Below are 21,443 nucleotides of genomic sequence, written 5' to 3'. Positions count from 1 at the left end.
GCCAACCGTATCCTGGGCTGCATCAAAAGATGTGTGACCAGTAGGTGGAGGGAGGTGATTCTGCCTCTCTGCTGCGCTTTTGTGAGACCCCACCTGGAGTATTGTGTTCTGCTCTGGCCCCTCCCTACACAAGACACATAGACCTGTTGGAGTGGGTCCGGAGGAGGGCCATGAAAATGACGGGGGGGGCTGGAGCACCTCTCCTGTGAAGACAGTATGAGAGAGTTGGAGTTGGTCAGAAGAGAAGGCTCCATGGAGACCTTATTGCAGCCTTTCAATATATGAAGCAGGCTTACAAGAAAGGTGGAGAGAGACTTTTTACCAAGGCTTATGTGTGACAGCACAAGGGGCGACAGTTTTAAATTGGAAGAGGGTAGATTATTAAATTATACTTAAGGCAGGTATTTGTTATGATGAGGGGAATGAGGCACTGGAACAGGTTGCCCAGGAAAGTTGGGGATGCCCTATCTCTGTAAGTGTTCAAGGCCAGGTTGGATGGGGCTTTAAGCAACCTGGTCACGTGGAAGGTGTCCCTGCTCATGGCAGGGGGATTGCCACTAGATAATCCTTCAAGATGCCTTCTGACCCAAACCATTCTGGGGTTCTATATTAAAGCTCCTGCTGCGCACAGCACCCCGATGCCCATCCCCTCACCGACCGCTCTGCGGTCACGTCTGGCTGTTCGGTGCCTCGGATGGCAGCGGAGCCCCGCTGTTCCTTAGGAGGCGGACGCCAGGAGAGGGGGACCCTTCTCTGGGCCGCGCACCTCACCCGCTTCTGCACAGCCTCAGGCGGGCGCCTGCGGCGCGACCCACGCTCCCCCAGGCGGCCCAGCCCGACTCCGCCGGGGTCCTCCGCCGTGTGGGGGCGGCCCGAGCCCCACGGCGCTCGGCGGGCAGGGCCGCGCTAGGCCGCGGCCGGGGGAGCGCCGCCGCAGGCCCGGCTCCGGCAGGGCGCTGCCCGGGACGGCGCTGGGCGGCCCTGGCCGGCCGGCGAGGGGCGGCCGCAGGCCCCGCCTCTCCCCGCAGGCTCCTCGGCGGAAGGCCGGGGCAGGCGGAGCTGCTCGCCGCCGCGGCCCGCCGGAGCCATGAGCTCCCACCGCAGCGAGAGCGACTGGCAGGGGCTGGTGAGCGAGGTGAGGCGGGGCGGCGGCGGGCCGGAGCGCCCTCCCTGCCTCCCGCGGGGCGCTGGGCTCTCTGGGGCCGCCGGGGGACAGGGGCGGGCGGGCCGGCCCCCCGCTGCCGCTCGGCTGCTGTCCCGCTCCTCGGGGGAGTCCTGCCGGGGCGAGGGGCGCAGCCGGCGGGCGGGGAACCCGGTCCAGCCCGGGGCCGAGAGGGAGCCCGGCCCCAGCGGTCGGGCGGCAGCAGGCGGAGCTGGCGGGGGCGGGGGGCACGGCCGAACTTAGGGGCACGTCTGCCGTGTGGGGCACAGCCCTGCCTCGACCCGCCCGCGGGCCGCAGGCCCCCAGCCCCTGCGCGGCTGCTCGGTGCCGGGAACGAGCATCTGCGAGCCGCCCGCCCGTACCGGCTGCCGGAGAGCAGGGCTTGAGGCTCCGAGCCCGCCGTGGGGCTGACCCCACGGGGAGAGGCCCTGCTGCCCCAGCCAGCCCGGGTCAGGGGGCTGCGCCTCACCCCGAGTCCGCTCCCCGGCCCTCTGCTTTGTTTTCGTACCTTGAATCACAAACGAAAGGGTTTTGAGACACATGGGGCTATGTATAAAATGGGAGAGAAATCTGCAATACCGCAGCGGCCGTGAGCTTCAACAGGTGAAGGATTTTCAGAATACGAGGGTAGAAAATTTTATTACCTACTGTGTCCACATTGAAAGATCCACAATATTTACAGGTACATGTTTTAATCTAGGATAAGTTACTGAACTCAAAACAACTTGAGGTCAGTATAATTTAAAGTAATATCATCAAAATCAAGTCTGTTTAATAGGCAGAACCATTAAGTTTGAAGTGGATTGGCATGTTGATTTTTGCATTGCATTTTGCATTGCATTAATTTTGCGTAACTATAAAAATAGTATTTTTATGTTTACAGCTAGCAAACAAAATGCTGTAAATGGCATGAGCCTAGATCAAGCTGACTGAGTCTGCTGTCCTAGAGTCTGAAGCACGCAGGTGAATTCCTCTGATTTCCGGAAGACTTTGCCTCTGCTATATTATGTGAGCATGGCTTAAGGCCCTGACCTGTCAAAAAGATGCATGAGTTCAGGGTCCTGAACCTGTCACTTTTCCCAGTGATTTCAGTGGGAGTTTTTGTGGGCCCAGATCTGTGCTAGTACAGTACATCCAGAACTGTAGTCTACCTATGAACTCAGTGCTTGCAAACACACAAAATAATCCAGAGGAAAGTGAAAAGGGTACTTTTAGATGGTGCAGTGTTGCATCTGACATCTCATTTCCCAAATGGAGTTTTATTTGGGTGTGGGCGTGGTGTCACACGGCGGGGAAGGGTAAGAGAGACAATGCACAGGGTGTGTTCAGAGGAAATGTCCCTATTCTTAGCTTTAGAAAGTAATTTACAATTACTTTGGAACTTTTTTACTTTTGATATGGTTTAACCTAGAAATCAATCCTGAAATTGAACACTTATTTCTGGTTTAGGGGCTTCTTGATTGTAGCAAAGTTTAATGACTGCACTAAGATACATTCTTGCAGATAACTTAAGCATACATATGATTTCTTTGTTTCGGAAACAATTAGAGGCCTAGTGATTCATATTCCATTTTTCCTTCCTTTCTCTCTGTTCCCACAGCAGGCTTACAGCCTGTTTTTCTGCATGAAGTCTGTAGCACATGCTGTCAGGGTATAGGCTTCCTTCTTTTGCCTTCCTCTGGCTGTTGTGATTAACTTTGTGCAATTTACCCATTAACTCCAACACCCTAATGGGCCTGTGAGAAAGCAACTCCAACTTCCAAAGTAACTTGTAATAAAGTTTTTCTAGTTTACTCTATCCCTAAATGGTACAGAGCTTCTCCAGGCATCCTAGCTTCAATGCTAGGTAATTTAAATTTTGTTCCCTATGCATTTCATAAACATTTTTAAGTGCTTTTTCAAAATATAAGATAACACAGGCAGCGAAAGACATGGTAACTGTAACCAACTTCCTTACATTGCTGATGCTGGACAGTTAAACATAGAATGGTGTTTGAAATCTTGATATAAAAGACCAGAAGCTGGTGGGTTCAGATCTGTGGTCATGTTTTTTTTCATTTCTACAAGCTCAGTCTTCCAAATTTGAAAGCTAGGAGTACTTGAAATACTCGTCAAAGCAACTGTAATATTTTTAAAAGTCTGGTATTGCAGGTGTTAAGTGGTAGGATGTATTTTTGCTCCTTACATATACACACACAAACACTTGTACACACAGCTGTATATTTTTGTAGTTTGCCTTTTCATTCTTCATTAGATAAAAAATGACTTGGGTTTTTTTGTATTTCCTTTTTTTTTTTTTAATTTCCAGTCTTTTTCTGTATTTATGTCTTTTTTTCCTTTTGACTTTTGTTCCATTTCAGTGCCTTTTGCTCTGTACCCTTTCACATATCTTTCTCTAACTTCTTGCTTGTTCTTTTGCCTCTGTGTTTATGTAATTTTCCACTCTACAGCCACATGCATTTCAGGCCTAGTGTACACCTGGTACTCTGAACAATCTTTGCACCATATGTGCCTTGAACATTCTTTAAACTAGCTCTGAATAGGGTGACGTAGGAAGGAATACTGGGGCAAAGCCAACTTAGCAAATACTGGAGGAGCAGAAAGAGTCATCATTTCCATTGACAATCTCGCAAGCTGAATGCAAAATGACAAGCTTCAGGAGTGAGAATCCACATAAATTTTGCCTGTTCTTTAGCTGAGTTCAAGTATTCATTGTGGATGAATATATATAAAAGGTAAAGTACCCTGTTGGGTTACCACATAATTTTTGCTTGGAGTCTAGGGTTTTTGTCTAACATTCACCTCACTGAATATCCTGTGTTTAGGATATTTAAAAGCCTGTATAAAGCTGTAGGATGAAGACCTGGTCAATAACTGCTTGTTTGACACAAATGAAACTGAGCCATAGCAAGAACTTTCTTGCTGGCTGGACTGAGATGGTGGCCTAAGTCCTCCAGAAACAAGTGATCTTCATAAATCTCAAAATACTATCCCAAGAGTATGTCCCATTCTTTTGAACATATCTTTGAATGTCTCTTATTTTAAAAAAAGATAAATCCTTGGGGCAAATAAAATACCTCTCCCACCTGGAAGAGGATGAAAAGAGGAAAGTGTGACAGTTATTAGTTGCTTTGCTGAGTGCGCTGCTAGAAAGCAGTCACAGAAAGGTGGTAATACTGTACTCTTCACTGAAGAGAATAGAATTCTTGGAAAATAATTTTGGTCACCAAAATCTTGGTTGCAGAGTTCTGTTTGTTTGCTTTTAAGTGTTTTTAAGTCTCCATACTTACTTCTGAGCCTGACAGCCATGTTTATGGATATGCTAAAGTTACTTAGACAAATTCATTTGAATCAACTCCTTAGTGGCTCAGTTTTCCTGTGTCTATAAGGGAGATGAAACATAACGAAATGCCAAGAATATGAGTGAAAAACATGGCGTATGAACTTTGAGGGTAGTTGGGGTCTTCTTTTTGAAAGGTTGCTTCCAACTCTGTGTGTTCTGTGGAGAAGGGTGTGATTTCAGTTTTTCCCTCAATTCCATGTAAGTTGTATTGAAATCATTTGATCTCAGGATGATGACAGAATCAGCGATGGAGAAAGGAGTAGATGTTAGCATGATCTTGGGATGGTGGGATGAGCTGAACAGTAGTGTGGGATCATGTGTAGTAGAGAAAAAGCACTTTTTACATAATCTGCAAGACCACGTCTGTCCTTGCTTTAGAGAGCTGACTTCTACGAGCTCAGTCTCCTTTCTGCTGAAGTCAGTGAGTGTGCTTCCATTCACTTCATTGAGAGTTGGCACTAGTCCTAATTTAATACTGCTTGGAGAACGTGTACTTTTGGCGGTGTTTTCCACTGGATGCAAGAAAGGTTTCCTAGGAAACCCATAAGACTAGAGTGGTTGTCCTCCGTCCTTTTTGCTAGCTTCTCCCTTGGATGTGCCAACTTCTAGAATTAAATCCAATGTCACAATGCTTCTCTTTTCCTTGTCACCTCCCACACATTAAAGCACTTACTGTATGCTATTTACAGCTACTGATATGTAACTGTGCCTCCTAAAATTAGTTTGAGGAAATTTAGTCTCCATTTAATTTGTCATTCTCAAGAGGCTATTTCTTGATTAATAACTGTGTGTGGTCTTCGGCACCACAGAGGGAAGTGATACGCTTGTGCTCTTGAGCTCCCTTGCTTAGTAATTGCCAACTTAAAACTTGGACAAAGAGTTTTGGGGATTTATTTATCAAATGCACAATTATTGAGCAGTAGTTCTAGTTGAAATAGCTAAATATTCCAGAAATTAATTCTGGATAAGAGTGAGAAACTGATCTGCTTGTAATTGGCAGAGCATACCCTTTCCCATTAGTTGCACCTTTTTTTTTTTTATGTAGACAAGAGAGAAGTGGAAGGAAAATTAGTGAGATTTTAATGTTTATATCCCTCTAACTTTCTCTCACATTGCCTTTTCAAACAGAATGTGAAATGTAATTCACTGAACCTTATGAGGGGACCTGAAGGCTTTGGAGACATTAATTTCACAGGTTTTCTAAACATGTGAATACCAGTGGCTGTAGGGAAGAACAAAGTGGAGCGGGTGCTCTGAGGTCCCTAGGTGATTGGGTTGGCATCGTAATGGCTTTGTCATTTGGAAGTGGAAACGCTGAAAGAGCTGGCACTGTGATTTACTGCTCTCCAAAGTTCTTATGAGCTATGGGAGAGGTGCTAGGGAGACCTGCATGCAGGGCTTTCAGGCAACAAAACAGGCGTTTGCTTCTTGTGTTTCCATGTTCCAGGTTGGACTAAGATACCCACAGGGATGTTGAACAAACATGGAGAAATTAATAATGTAATCCGATGCACAGCATAGAAAACTTTTAAGGGCAGGGCCACATTGCAAAATAGTTTTACTTTGACTAATCAAATCAAATGATGGTAATTCCTAAGTGACCAGTGGGGATGATGTGGTGTGATATTGTCATCAAGACAAGATGTGGTGTTCTGAGGAGCTGCTTGTATCACTTATATCATCAGTGAATGATACCAGCCTGCTTTGTGTTTCAGCAGTCATGAGGTAGCTGGTGAAGCAAGCGCTGGGCAGCAGGAAAAGCAGAGCTGATACTCTGGGGTAAAACCAAGGACACTGCATTGTCTCAGGTTTTATCAGAGATGAGGACATGAGATGAGATGGCAGGCAAACAGCCAGGAGTTGTGTATTTCTCTGGGTTTGAGACTTGCTTGACTCTTTCAGATAAGTTGAACGGTTTAATCTGAATTCAAGGGGAGCAACATTACTGAAACACAGTCAACAAACACCCCAAATAGTGACGTTGCAATGGATTTTGACACTCCAGTTTGTCATTTCTACAACAAAATTGCCTCCAAGGGTACAGTGAGGAGAAATTTGATAAAACCTCAGGCAGTTCAGTAGCAGTTGGATCTCTTGTGCAAAAGGTGGTGAGCAGAGTTCATGGTTTCTCTGAGAGCATGGTGGATGATAGGTTTCCAGGTCCACATCCAATGCGGTGGCCCATCAGCATTTGTGAGGACACTAGGTCCTGGAGTGTTGAGACAATGCAGAGTATGATCCACAGTGATTCCAAAGTACAGTTTGGAGATAGTATCTTTACTTTTACCTTCAGAAAATTAGGTGTTTTCCTTCTTGGCACTAATTACCATTAAATACCATTAAATAAGTACAAATTTAAAATAAATTATTTTGTGATAGGAATTTGGTGTGTTTGTTGGTCTAAAAAAGGAAAGTCGAAAACCTTGACAGTGTCCCAGCTTCATCAGATTATTAAACCACGTCTATGATGTCAATAATGAGATCTATCCAGATTTGTCACTAAAAATAGCGGTGGACAAATAGTAAGTGTTCGATGTAGAGGGTCACCTTGGAGCAGTTACACCCTCCTATAATGTCAGTCTCTTTTTACTCAATTTCACTAAAGTAGTTATCTGGTTGTAAAGCAGTTCAGGCAGTAATGTACGATGTCATATATATTCCTTTAATTATTATGATCTTCTTTGTAGCAATTATAATTTGCTTTATTACAGATAACAGTGAATTGGCAGATAAAAGTCACTAGACAGATCTGAGAAGTTGTACGTTGTAGCTTTTAGATCGAAAGTATAGCAGCTGGTTCTTGTTAACTTTGTTTTTTAAACTCAAAGATTATTTTGGAACATCAATTAAAAAGAAACAAAAGGCAATAAGAGTACTTTGTAGTAACTATAGTGCATAACAGAATTCACTTGTTTGTCTTACTGACAGACAGTATGTGAGACATAGGCGTTCCTTCAATTGCAGAGGAAGAAATCTCTGTATGCATGCCAGAAGCATCTATTGAATGCTTGTTGTCAGACTATATCAGAAAATTTTCCATATTGCTTGCATTGCTCCAAAAAGACTGTTAAACTCCTATGTTCCTTTTGACAGAATACCAATTTTGCTGCACTTATTTGTCCGTATATGGGAAATTGTTGCTTGGACCCAGTTGTTTCCCTGAGTAGAATCCATTTCTGGTGCACCGTTGTTAGGTCAGTTTATGGCCATTAGTAGTACTCTTTTTTTAACATTCAGAAGCATATGTATTGAATAACTTCTTCGAGGTCTGTCTTTGTATAATTTGTTTTTCCTTCAGAAATGGTAATGGGAACTGGAAACATAGCTCTGTCAAATAACCAAATTCCACAGAAATGCTGTGGCTTTATTCTTTCTTGTACCATAAGCCCATGGAAACAAATTACTATACATTATTACTATTTTTATCCTATCTATTTGGGAAAGTCAATATATGCAAAAGGCAAAAAAAGGCGTCAAAAAGTCTTCTAGGCGGTCATTTTTATAGTAAAATCCGAACAGTACATTGATGAGAGATGGCAAGCCCTTTCCTTGTGTATGTCACATCATCAATATACAACTCATCAGGTTAAAATATACTTTAAACAAGGAGGAGATCATTACTGCTTTTCATTTAGACCCTGAAGGCCAACAGGATGCTGGGTTGCATCAAAAAGGGCATCACCAGCAGAGATTAAGGAGTCTTCATCCGGCTCTACTCAGCGCTTGTCAGGCCACACCGGGAGTACTGTGTACAGTTCTGGTCCCCGCTGTACAAAAAGGATGTGGACAGGCTGGAAGGGGTCCAGAGAAGGGCCACCAAGATGATCAGAGGACAGGGAAGCTGCCATATGAGGCTAGGCTGGGAGAACTGGGTTTGTTCAGCCTTGAGAAAAGGAGGCTCAGAGGGGATCTCATCACCATGTACCAGTACTTAAGGGGTAGTTACAAAGAAGATGGAGACTCCCTTTTTACACGGAGTCACATGGGGAGGACAAGGGGGAATGGACACAAGTTGCTCTTGGGGAAATTCTGATTGGACACCAGAGGGAAATTTTTCACACTGAGGACAGTCAACCCTTGGAATAATCTCCCCAGGGAAGTGGTGACTCGGCCACATTGGACACCTTCAAGAGTTGTCTGGACAGGGTGCTGGACCATCTTGTCTAGCCTGTGCTCTTCCTAGAAAGGTTGGACTAGATGATCCCTGAGGTCCCTTCCAACCTGGGATTCTGGGATTCCTTACCTTAACCTAAGCATCCTTTGAGTACAGGAGCTTGCTTTGTCTTGCCAACCAGCCAAGGAGGGGCTTGTTTCTCTCTCTTGCCTATCTTGCAACTTCTAAGCTCCTGCCTGAAAGAATTACTCATTTGTTAGTGCCAGACTGTCATCTCTTTGAAAGTAGAGCCACGAGATTTTTAAAGTGATAGTGAGGTTTGCTTTTACTCGGTTTTGTTTGCAATTACTGTATCACATTGTTAGTATTTAAAAACAATTTAGTGAAGGCATATGTTAGAGTTGACTATGACATGAGATGAAACTGGAAACAAGACGAGAGATTGTCAGAAGTAAGTATTTCCCTGTAAGGGAAGGAATTATTTTATCAAGTTTGAAGCAGGTTTACCATGTCACTATAATCACTTGCTGACAATAGAGTTTAGCTTCTGACACCTTTCAGTGCTTTATCAGGGGACTTGCCATTAGTCTAAGGTATCAGTAAGGACATAAGTACACAGGTACAGTTGCCTTTGTAAAGTTGATGCCAAGGCATCATAATCCAGAAAATTTACGGCAGGATTTCAGCTTCAGTGTTGCCAGAAATAAAACTAATCCAAGGTGGAAATGTCCTTTTTGAGAGTTCAAATCTGTCTTGGAGTTGCTTTTCTTATTCCCTTCCCACTTTTTTGCAACTCAACATTTACCATTTTTGGAAAATGTCGGCTGTGCTAATATACCAAACTCACTTTTCCCTTTCTCATTGACGTGAAATTGAGGATAACAAAGTCAATTCCAAGCAATAGTACATACGAGTAATGATTTTTGTCCCAAAGAGCAGCACTGACTTGAACAGTATGGAAGTGCTGATGCTCTTGCTTTGTACAAGAGCCCATAATGACAAAGTATTCTTGTCAGAGTATATAATGAAACTATAAATTGCTTTCATGACTGCTGTGATATTTGGTCTCTTGCAGAGCACGTTCAGAAAGTATTTAGTGCCACATCTTATGTGAGCAACATCAGAAATAGAAATACATGCTTTAGCATGAGCTGTGTCAGGTGATGGGTAAGAAGAATCTGCTGACTGAACATCACATTAAGCGAAAAAAGTTGTCTGAAACTTCTGATAGGTATCACTTAGCCACTGCAGGAGAGGGTGACATACGTGTTTCTCTCTCTTCCTCTCAGTGGGGAAAGGCAATGAAGCAGATCAGACTAATGCAGAACAGCTAAGATTTGGAAGTTCTGCTTTGCTTTGTGCATGAGCCCTGTGCATAAGAGGCGGTGGCTGGAGAGGAAGGCTCACTTCTGCCTTCCCTCCCCATTCAGGTGCTTGCATTATTCCTGCATTATTTCCCATTCTTTTGACTCAACAAGAAAGTTTGTTTAGTATCACAGCTAAATTAGTCTCTTTTACCTGTGCTGATACGGTCTTGCACTGTAATTATTTCAGACTCATGGTAAATTTTGGTTGCTACCCCTTCTGCTGTAACATGGCGCGTTCACTGTCCAGGTGGGAGGCTGAGCCCAGAGGACATTGCTGGTAGCAGGGAGGAGGGAAGGGGGAATGAGGTGGGAAATGCTGGTTGCGAACTGAGAGCTGGGTGTTGTGGACACAAGTAGAAAAGGGGGTTTGCAAAGGCTTCTTCCTTCCAGCAGCCTTTCCAGGGTCACGGGGCAAATTGTGAGGTTCCTCATACTACTGCGTATGAGGAAAAAGAGGAGAAACCTGAATTGCTGAATTTTCTAATTCACAGTGGTCAGATGAGCATGTGGCCTTACAAATGCATTTCAGACTTCTGATACAACAGATTTCTTTCCCATGATTGCTATTAATAAGCTAAGGCAACTTGTGGCAGACTTTGATCTCGTGCAGAGAGTCGTCTTCCATCTCAGAGAAAAATTTGAGCCTCTCGAATCGGGTATGGGCTGTGGTAGAAATGGCTTGTTACAGTTATGTTTTTTTCTCTTCTGCAGTATCTGGTGTGTAAAAGGAAGCTTGAAAGTAAGAAGGAGGCATTGCTAATCCTTTCCAAAGAGCTGGACACCTGTCAACAAGAAAGAGACCAGTACAAGCTTATGGCCAACCAGTTGCGGGAACGACACCAATCTCTGAAAAAGAAGTATCGGGAGTTGATTGTAGGTTGTTCTTTATGAATACTGTATAATTGGGGAACAAGTATCAACCTCAGAAAAAATGAGGAGCCCATAGTGAGTGCTGTAAAAATGTTTAGGTACTTGTTTACAGTAGTCCTGCAGTCGTAGAGCCCTGATTGTATTATTACTCATTTGTTCCGCATTGACGAGGTAGTGCCTGTTATATAAGACACAGAAAGGCAATGCGTGCTCTGAGGAAATTAGTTTCAGTCATAATTCCATTTAAAAACTGACTGCAGTATTATTATTCCACAGCAACTTAATGTACCGTTATGAAAAATAATGCAACATAAATTTGTAATGACCTGCTGTTCTAGAAATGTAAACAAATCTTCAACCTTTGACAAATTTTGAGATTAAATTAGTATTGCTGATATTAGTCAAGATGCAGTATTTTAGAAACAATTTTGATAACATTTTAGTTAAAATATGCATTTTAAAATTTGATCCACAAAGTTGATATAGTTGCTGGCTTCACAAATAAGTTGCCAATAAAATATGTGCGTTTATTTGTAGGACGGGGATCCATCCCTTCCGCCTGAAAAGAGGAAACAGGTAGGATTTATTTTTCAGTTGACGTTATTTATCTGCTACAAAAGTACTTTGCAAAAGTGTGAAAATAGAAACTAAGAAATCTGGCAAAAAGCAAACATTTCTGTCTGTTGAAAAGCTCAGGATTTAAACTGTGGCTTCTTGTGCTTTTGTCTGAACATGTTTCACTCTGAAATATCTGAACTATTGTTAATTAGAATATATGGCTATTGCTTTTATGTTCACCTGAGGCTGAAATTGGTCAGTGTACAGAGACTTGAGATTGTTCCCCTTGTTGTTTATTCTTCTTGTATTGAGTCCTAAAATGGGCTTGTGGCAGGACTTCTCATACTTAAAAGCAATTTGGGAATGCATTGTCCGCATCCCATAGTTGCTAATTTATTGAGTACTGTTTTCCATTAGGTAGTCTCCCAGGCCACTTGGGCTCTATGAGTTATAAATGGTAAGAACAATGGTAGTTGCATTTTATGACTCCCCTCTAAAACTTTTTGCCTGGTCACATTTTTTTTTTTCTCCTGGAGATCCATGTATGTGTCCCTGTTATGGCGTGTTGGTTGTCACACCTTAAAATTATCTTAATTTTAGACAAAAATGGCATCCGAAACAGAATGTGTGAGTAGGGAGAGGAGAACCCAAAATAACTAAAATTGTTACTGTAATTGCTATTCCTGAAAGTCTTTTAACCATGTTTAAAACATGCTTATTGCATTCTCTTAATGGGTCAGAAGTTTTACTCATCATCGTTTCTCTGGGAGTTTGCATGTAGTTCTTGCTATTTCCTTAAAATTTTAGGGGCTTAGTGTTTTGGTTGTTTTAAACTAAACTTTCAGAGGCAATATAATTACTCCCTCAGGCACTTAAACAAATAGCTGCCAAGAAGTCAGTGGCTCAGTGTAGAATCATTTAACTTCCTCATTATTTAGCATAATTTATTTGAAATTTTGTTACTTCAACGGAGTTCTAATAAAAGTTTATGACCAGATATAAGTTTGTGCATTCTGGCTACTAAAATTGGAGCTGAAGAATATACAGTTAAAAGGAAAAAAAACCAATGCAGTATATGGGTCATTACAGTGATAAGTAGGAAGGGAGATTTGCTATCCCATGGATGTTGTTCTAATTCCTCTTCCATCTTTCAAAACAAATTAATCTGAGACTTGTTTCTAAAATACTAGAAAATTTAGTCTAAATTCAGAAGCTGCAATTGTGTTAAGTTTTGGCAAATCTTACTATGGTAAGTGCCTGGGAAGCCATTTAATAATCTAGCTAGGAGTCTTTTTTTTTCTGAGGAAGTTATGTATTCATGCTGGGTAACCATGAAAGAAAGAAAATCTTGTTCTCAGATGGGGTCATTTATAGGTCTCCCCCAAGGCCAATATATACCTTAGGTTGTACAGTAATAGGTTGTTAGTGCACTTCTTGAGTTCTCATTCTCCTGAGGAGGGTGTCTGTAGCATACAAGGTGGATAATCTGGAGTAGTTAGGGCAACCTTTCTGAAGAAGAGTATAGTTTTGTTTTGAGAAATGCATCAAAGAATAATAAAGTTATGAATATTTTTCCATTTTTACTGTAGTACATTTCTTAGTGTTTTCTCATCTAAGAAAGAGAGAAGTTCTCTGTGCTCTTTTGGACTTCTTCCATCCCCTTTTTGCCTAAAGCCTAGTTGCCTGCTGGGAGAAGTTTGTGACCTCAGTCACTTCATAAAAACAGAGACCCTGATCCTATAATGAATTTTGTGTGACAAAAAAGTGCATGCTGTTCTCATGGTCAGAAATGAGATGAAAACAGGATGTGCTGAACAATTTGCTATCACGTTTCTTTACTGCAACTTGAGACATTGTTGAAATTGCAATCTAGAACCTTAGATGGAACAGGTGGGTTGGAATTGCTACTTTCTTCTCCTTCATCTCTTCATTATTCACCTTGATTATCAATTCCGCTTTGTGATGTCTTAAAATATCTTGTTTTCCACACCGTGCCTTCTGTCCCTGTTTTGCAACACAGAATTTTATGTATGGTATGGAAATATCATGTAACCAGGCAATTTCTATCAGCAAGCAGTTAACTCAGAACGTGTTTTTGTAAAATTGGTGTTACTTAAAAGTACCTTTTTGTGCAGTGCTCTGCAGTGTTTTCCCTCTCAAAGTTGTGTGTGCAGTGGTACATATCTCTGACATAATCCAAAGATTGTTCCAGGTGTATCACCTTCTGACAACCCACAAAAGCAGGAAATGAGAAACTGTGTTACTGAAATCTATTTTCCTGTAGTAGGTGTTTTAACATTAGTGTTGTTATCACAGCCTGTGAGCTGCCAGTGCTTTCCTGGCCTCTCTTACCAAACATTCACAATTAAATGCTGCAGTTGAAGGTAGTTTTATGTCATGTGGTGTCAGGCGTAGGGTAATTTTTGGATAAGTAATGGAGGGGTGAAATGTTTTGGGAGAATAGGAATAATGAAGAGTTGATTTTGATGTTTAAATTCATCAGAGATGGTAAGCAATAGACACTCCCCATTTTGAAAAGCGTGTTAAAATGTTGCTCTGTCTGCAGAGCATCTGTTGTGCATCCTATATAAATAGAAATTTTGCCATTCCTCAGTGGTATACATTTATATGCATTTGCTGTGATACAGAACATTTTTATGACATTGGCAAACAAGTACTGGATATCTGTTGGACAGTGTTGCCATGCTGGGAAACTTAAAGAAAAAAAAAATTGATGGGATTTCTAGCGTGATTTGTACTGGCTATTATTTTCATCTACATTGCTTAAATTTTCAGTATAACTTCAGTTTGGGAGAAGCTTTGTCGCTGAAGTAACAGATCAGTGAATCCTTTGACCTTCTGAATGAAATGGAAATTCTTTTAATACAGATGAGGTCCCTTGAATAAGCAAAGGTGAAGTAAAATGCATGGTTAGGAAAATGGCTGTGCTGGGCCACAGTCCTAAACATGCTTTGCTTAATTTGATCTCAGTGAGACCACTGAGTTAGAGATAATGGGTTTGCAGTGGGGCTGTGTGTCAAGAATAAAGCTGCAATGCATATGTTCACTGGTGAGGGCTTATATTTGTATTATAAATGTATAAGGAGTCAAATTAAATGAAGCTAAATATCACAGGATCACAGAATGGTTGAGGTGGGAAGGCAGCTCTTGAGATCAACTACTCCAATCCCCCTGCTCAAGCAGGGCCACATAGAGCAGGTTGTCCAGGACTGTGACCAGTCAGATTTTGAACATCTGCAAGGATGGAGACTCCACATCCTCTCTGGGCAACCTGTTCCAGTGTTTGACCACTCTCACAGTAAAAAAGTGTTGTTCAGGGTTTTTTTGTGTTCATACACTTGCAGGTATCAGGGTGACTAAAGTCCCTCTTGAAGATCATGACCTGTGAATATGAAGCTTCTTTCAGTTGTGTGAAGAAGGCCTCATCTGCTTGTTCCTGATCAGGAGATCTATAGCAGATACCCCATACAAGAGCATCCATGTTAGTCTGCCCACTAATCTTGACCCAAAAGCTCTCAGCTGACTCCTGACTTGACCCAAGGCAGGGCTCCATGCATTCATGTAAAAGGCAACACCCCCTCCTCACCTTCCCAGCTGTCCTTCCTACAGAGCTGGTATCCCTCCATCACAGCATTCCAGTCATGTGAGGTATCTCACCATTTCTGCATGATCCCAGTGAGATTGTAGCCCTGTAACTGCATACAGACTTTGAACTCTTCCCCATGCTGCATGTGTTAGAGTAGAGGCCTCTAAGGGGAGGCCCCACACGTCCAAGTGTGCTGGTTCCACAGTACAGGCTTGAAAGCTCTCCCCACAAGGCTGCTCTGCAGGCACTTCCTTCTTCACATGCCTATGCTCAAAGGGATTGCACTTCAGCTCAGTTGTTTTGTGAGTTGCTATGCCCCTTCTCTTCCCACCATCCCAGGCTCTTGGCTTGCCTACCCTGTCCCAAACCTCCTTTCTCCCTCCTCCATCATTTCTAGTTTAAAGCTCTCCTTTTGCGGTCAGCCAGCCTATTGGCAAAGGTACTTTTGCCTCATGCAGTCAAGTGCAGCCTCTGTCTTCCAAGCACCTCTTGAGCCTTAGAGAGGATCCCATGGTTATAGAACCCTCTCTGAGGCTCTCAATAATGAGCCTTATAACATAATGATGACATAGTCTTAGTACAGTGCCCAGCTTAATAGTTACTGTTTTTGCCAGGCAAAATGTCTCATCAGAGTACCTGTGTGCGCCTTTCCTGAAGGTCGTGGTCCTTAACTCTGTTATAGTTTTCTGTAGGTGTCCCAAGGTGATTCATTCAAGCCAAGACTCTGACTGCTTCAACAACCACTGACATCACAGTAGCATACTACCCACTCACCAAGACATTGGTCAGTCAGCTTCTGACTTCTGCTAATGAGTAAGTTCATGAGCGTGGCATTTTGGGGCAAGCAGAGCATCAGAAGGAAAGGAGGTTCCAGACAGGAGTATGTTGTGACATACCACAAATGGACCCATTTTGATCCCTTTCACTTCCACTTCCAGCTTCTAGCTTAGTGTACTCAGCTGTCACAATTCACTTTTGAAACAAACTTCAGGGATTACCTTATGACTGTTGTTGACATAATCAGAAAAAATTACTAGTGTTACTATAGTGTGACTATTTCTTGTTAATTAATGAATTCAGGAAGTTTTGCTAGACTTGTGCTAAGGCACAAAAGCTGCATTCAGAGTCCTGTGAGATAAAATCTACAGATAAAGTACACTACAGGGTAAGCAATCATTTTGTATTTATCTCACAAGGGTGCCATGAAGATTAATGTGATTTCCTCCTCTCTTCAGAGGGTTTGAAGACGAAAAACATTATACATGTGCCAAACTGAGACCTGTGCACTTTGCTCTGGTTTGTAGGTGCATGTGTTTGATTCCCATAGTGTAAGGTAGCAGATGGAAACCAGTGCGATCGTTTGCCCTGGCAACACATCAGAGAGCAATATTCCCATGGATTTCAAAACGTGCCTGTGTGAGAGCGTAGCCAGTGGAGAGATTTTGGTTTCTGCACACTGAAATTTGCTGTTCCATTGGTAGGTGACAGTATGCGAGAGCTAGAACTTCTTAGCCACTGTAGGAGTCATGCTTTGTGAAGTGACACTGTTGTTTCTTCCACACATAAACATGAGGCTAGGAGAGATGAAATGCTGATTCGAATAGGTGTAATAGTCCCTCTTTAAAATTTGGAGCACTGTTCAGACCTAATGTGTACAACATCCTCTCCTCTGGTTGCTGTGTCTTACCTTGATGGAACAGAGAGATACTTTTCCACACCCCTGCACCTGAATACTGTTGATAAATATTCTGTTAATTAGCCACAATGCTCAAAATGTTTAAGGGATTTTGATTCTTTTTGTGCATTTTCTCAAAATTTAAGTTGTCCTTAAGATCTCAAAGCAGCTAAAGTATTTCTGGCAAAACAAACTAATGAAACAATCTTTTCTTCTATCCTAGGATACTATTCTTTGTATAAGTACAAATTAATAATTTATCTTTGACAACGTTCATCTGCTGTCAACAAAAACTTGATGCCCATATGAAGTATGGGGGGACTGAAGTACCTTACTGAACCTTCACAATGAAGGGGCTGCCAAGTAACCTCCCGTGATACTGATGGTTCATACTGATACTCAGTTGCTGCTTATGATGTATGTTAACAAGTTGCTTTGCAAAAACTGGCCTCTTAAAGGAGTCTGTAGTTGATGCTAACTTTATTTTGTCTGTCAGCCTTTGGCAAATGCTTTAGGTCCGTCTGGGTGGTGTTTGGTCCTGTACAATGCTATGCTAAGCTAATACACAGAAGACTTGTTGAAAAGGAGGGAAAAAGTATTAATTTTATATGTCTACTGCTAAAATGGCTTTTTGGTTCTATTAATCAGATCTATAAAAATTCCGATTGCTGAGTGTCTTGCTAGTATGTGAGCACAAGCGAGTCCTTCCTGTTTTGCAGAGCCTTGTCAAGTTTTGACTGGTGTGCTTCTGTGGTGGATTCCTGCTTGGTTCTCAGAGCACCACATACTCAGAGGAGGAGAGGATTTTCTTCTTCTCTTGTTTTATGTCAAGTGACTGCTTGGCAAGGGTTTTATTTTTGCTGTTGTTTTTCTGTGGGGAAATATGACCCATATGAGGTGTATTTTGTTCAATATGCCCAGGACCTACAATTTCAGAAGTCTTTTCTACATGGTTTTTCAACTTAAAGAGGAAAATACAATAATTTTGGCTTTTTATCATAAGGAAGCTAGTGCTAGGGGAGGTCATCAGTTTTTCTACCTTAGAGTGAACAGTGGTAGCTGGTAAGCAAAGCAGGTGTTTCTGTATTAATTCAGCCATTGCAATCATACGAATGCATTGAAGGAGAAACTGCAATTAAATTTGCTATCAGTCACACCCATCAAGTGTGCTTAACGTTTCACCAAACTTTTTTTTCTATCAGCCCTGTAATTCAGTGTTCCTCTTTCTTTGAAGGTGTGGCTGAAAGGAATGTAAAAGATTGTAAACCGCAGTATAGAAATGCTTGTTTGTATTTAAAAATATTTTTAAACTGTAAAGGTATGTTGGAAGTTTCTCCCTTTTCCCCCTTGCCAAATTACTTTTTCAGGCAGTATCTAAGGGCAGAAAGTCCTTTTTTTTGGTTTGTTTGTTTTTTTTTTAAGTGTCGGATAAGATTTATGTGCAAGAGAATTGAGAGCTATATTAAAGACTGTGTTACTATCCATCATTTTTTAAGTGCTGTGAAGAAAAATAATACTGTGTGTATGTGTGGCTAGATTTGCAAAATTGCTAAAGGGGCCAAATTCAAATGTAGTTCATAATGCCAGGGATGACTATTTGGATTTTTTCACTGTTTTGTTGGGTCATTGGTCAGTAGTGAGTAAAGATCTGTTGCTGTCTGACAGATATTTACTGTCTTATATTAATAAATATTTATAGGTATTTTCATCAGTAGTTTCAGATGCTCATCTGCAGCTAAAAGTAAGGCTGTCTTTCACCTTCTGTCCCAAAAAAAGTTCTTGCAAATTTTAACAAAGTCTGAGTGGAAAAGGGTGAGGTCTGTGATCCTATCCCTCTGAATCTTTCACTCTCTGCTCTATTCTGATTTATGGTGCTTTTTTTCCCCCTATGTAATAAAGGTAGGCGCTTCCCACTTGGCACTCTCACATCAATCTTTTTCACCATTCATCCTACTTTCTGGTGGGGTCATTGTCAATAGTCACACTTGCTTTTGGTCAGAGGAAAAAGGAATGTGGGGACACTTTCTTACGTCTATGGGGGTTTGGACTGTGCCCAAATCATACATGCACACTTCCCTGTGACAGATGGACATAAACCAAATATCTTGTCATGCTGCAGAGGCTCGAAGAATAGCTACCGGAAACTGAATGTACCAGAGGTGCACAGAGCTCCAGAAAGACAGTCAGTTGAGACTTGAATGAAGCACTGTGTGTTATTTAGTATTACAAATAGTTGCACTGAGAGGGGATAGGATAAACCAACAGTTTCCACTGTTGCGGGTTGTTGCACAGGCAAGATGAGGCAGCAGAAAGGTACAGACCTCTGCATCTTTCCCTCCTGTTACCCATGGCTCAGAAATCTCTCTTCATCAGTACCTCGGAGTCAGTTTTGAATAGTGTGAGTGAAGGAAGTAAAATCTCTGGCAGTTACAGAAACCTCTTTAAGATTTCACCTAGAATCAAAAGAAACCGTCGAAGAAATTGAATCTAGAGAAGCTGAATTTGGCTAATTTTTCAGGGAGATGTTCTGTGTTGCAGAGGTAAATGATATGAGCTTTATTGTCTGCTGAGGTAACTGATCTTAAATTTCTAAGTGAATTCTGTGTTTGTTCTATGAATATTGAAAAGAAGTTGCCAGGTGGAAAAATGAATTGCCTTCCTCCTTGTATAGATTTCTCCCCTTTCTTCAAAAAATACACGTTTACAGGTTCACGAAGCCAGTCCTCCATTGTTAGTTTTATCATCTTTCAACCATATGGTATGTTTTCTTAGATATGCCACAGAAATGGTACCAAGTCCAGGTGTCGTTCAACATATCTTCTTGGCTGGCTCTATTTAAGCCCAGCAGAGCACTTCTGAAAATCAAATATTTCTCCTTTTATCCACATTTAACCAAGAGCTTTAATGAGGTCTTGCCAAAACCTTTAAAACTGGGAACAATTTAAATTATAGTTGTATGGAACCTCTAAGCCAGGGAAATGAATAATTGCTGGAGACTACTTCTGTGACATAGCTTGGTTGTTTTAGTTTAACAGAAGTATAATAGAAGCTTTGCATTAAGGAGCAAGTCTATACTTAGCTCATTGTAATGCTCTTAGCATGCTTAAATGAGGCTGTTTTATTTTGGCATCTAAAATTCTTTCTTTAAAGTTTCTTCAGAAATCCCTGTCTCGAATATAAAGGTTTTTGTCACATTAAGTCATTTATATGACTGACAAATAAAATTCAGCATAGAATTGCAATCCTGGAGAAATGGTTTTAAAGGGAATAAATCTGAGCAGGAAGATTTAGTATAGGCATTGTAATGCTTTCCTGCAGTTACTGGGCGCCTGGCTTTGACTACAGACTGCTAGAATCCTGGTGTTGTGGGTGTTGTGGCTGTAAACACTGATTAGTGAGACTGAGTTCTTCCCAGGTATTGAAATTACATGTGCTATTGTGGTGTTAGGAGTTGTTCAAATCCATTATAAAAAAGGACTTTATAAATAGAAGTGTTTCGGGGAAGTTTGTGCAAATCATGTTCCTTTTAACTGACTCAGTCTGGTGGTTGGATGGCCTTTATTGATAGAGTCAGCTTTCTTTAAAAAAAGAAAAAAATGCATCTGAGCAGTAGCCATAGATACTTCGGTTTAAATACCATTTCCTGCAAACATGGATTCTTTGTTTTCTTTCTTTTAAACAGCCATTAAGAAGTACCTCTCAGAACCATTGACTGAATGTGTTCTGAAGCTCCTTGATTCATTCAATATATGAATGACTATTACACATTTGTTTAATGTGTAGGGAAAAAATCATTCTACCAAAGCGTACTTGAGGAACCTTCTGAATTGCTTGAATGGTTGCTGTCTTCAAAATAAAATTAGAGGCAGCTTAATTTTGGCCCTGTAATTGGCTATTTATCGTTCTTTTGCTATTACACTATTTTCCCAAATTTGCAGTCTTCAAGTATATCAGTAGTTTGAAAAAAACACTATTTTCTTCCAAAACTGTGGGAAACTTACATTACTTTCTTCTGAACCTTTGATCTCAGAGCACCAGAAGTGCAGAAGCTGTAGCAGTGAATCAGGCTTGCTGTTCACCAAGTAGGATGGATGTATCAGTTTCTCGAGTTACTTTTTCTGTTTAAAATTTTGAAGCTATTGCTATTTTAGACCAATTGGAGTTTGGAGCCGGCTTCTTCATATAATAGGGTACAAAAGTTCTAATGGATTATAGTTCAATAGGCTAATCCTGCAAATGGTCAGATGCATGCATAGCTATATTCACGTTAAGAGTTCTCTTAAATATAAAACAGGACATGTGGAAATAACAGTTGTTAGTGAACAAGGGGAAGGATCACAGGAGTGGCTATCAGGTGCCTTGCTGGTTTAACAGTCTATGACTTCTAGAGATACAACTCCAAAAGAATCCTATGAGACGTCACGTCGTAGTGAGAATGACTGGGTAAAAAAGCAGAACTGAACAAGAAAGAGAGAGATCAAAATAGAGAAATGGGGGAGTTGAAAAAGAAGCACAGCAAGTAGGGGAACTAAAACTAAACCTAAAATACCTAGAGAAAACTAGGAACAGTCAGTTGATGCATTGGCCTCAAACCCAGGGAGTACATGTAAGGGTAGCTTAGAAATATCGACCCATGGGGCTTTACCAAAACATGCTTAGAAGATCTGAAATTTCTTCTTCCATTTTTTTTATACCCTTCAGATTTATGGCAATGGATGACACACCTAGCCGTCCACAGGCAATGTCT

The 21,443-nt window shown here is 41.6% G+C and overlaps 1 protein-coding gene across 4 annotated transcripts in view; it reads left to right on the top strand.

Annotated features, from left to right (window-relative positions):
• Positions 1-834: 834 nt before the first annotated feature.
• The window catches only part of CCDC149 (coiled-coil domain containing 149), a 53,401-nt gene continuing 32,792 nt past the window's right edge, over positions 835-21,443 (top strand). Inside the window, exons 1-3 of one of the 4 annotated variants that reach the window (XM_064449237.1) lie at positions 835-1,135; positions 10,698-10,859; positions 11,394-11,432. In XM_064449237.1, coding sequence (XP_064305307.1) covers positions 1,088-1,135; positions 10,698-10,859; positions 11,394-11,432 — 249 coding nt within the window. In that variant the 5' untranslated portion in view covers positions 835-1,087. Of the gene's footprint in view, positions 1,136-1,733; positions 1,845-10,697; positions 10,860-11,393; positions 11,433-21,443 lie in introns of those variants that run through there. The other 3 variants (XM_064449235.1, XM_064449234.1, XM_064449236.1) reach the window with 3 other exon arrangements.

This window comes from Phalacrocorax carbo, chromosome 4 (genome assembly GCF_963921805.1).
Source record: "Phalacrocorax carbo chromosome 4, bPhaCar2.1, whole genome shotgun sequence".
Taxonomy (NCBI): domain Eukaryota; kingdom Metazoa; phylum Chordata; class Aves; order Suliformes; family Phalacrocoracidae; genus Phalacrocorax; species Phalacrocorax carbo.
This window is presented reverse-complemented; position numbering and strand designations above follow the sequence as displayed.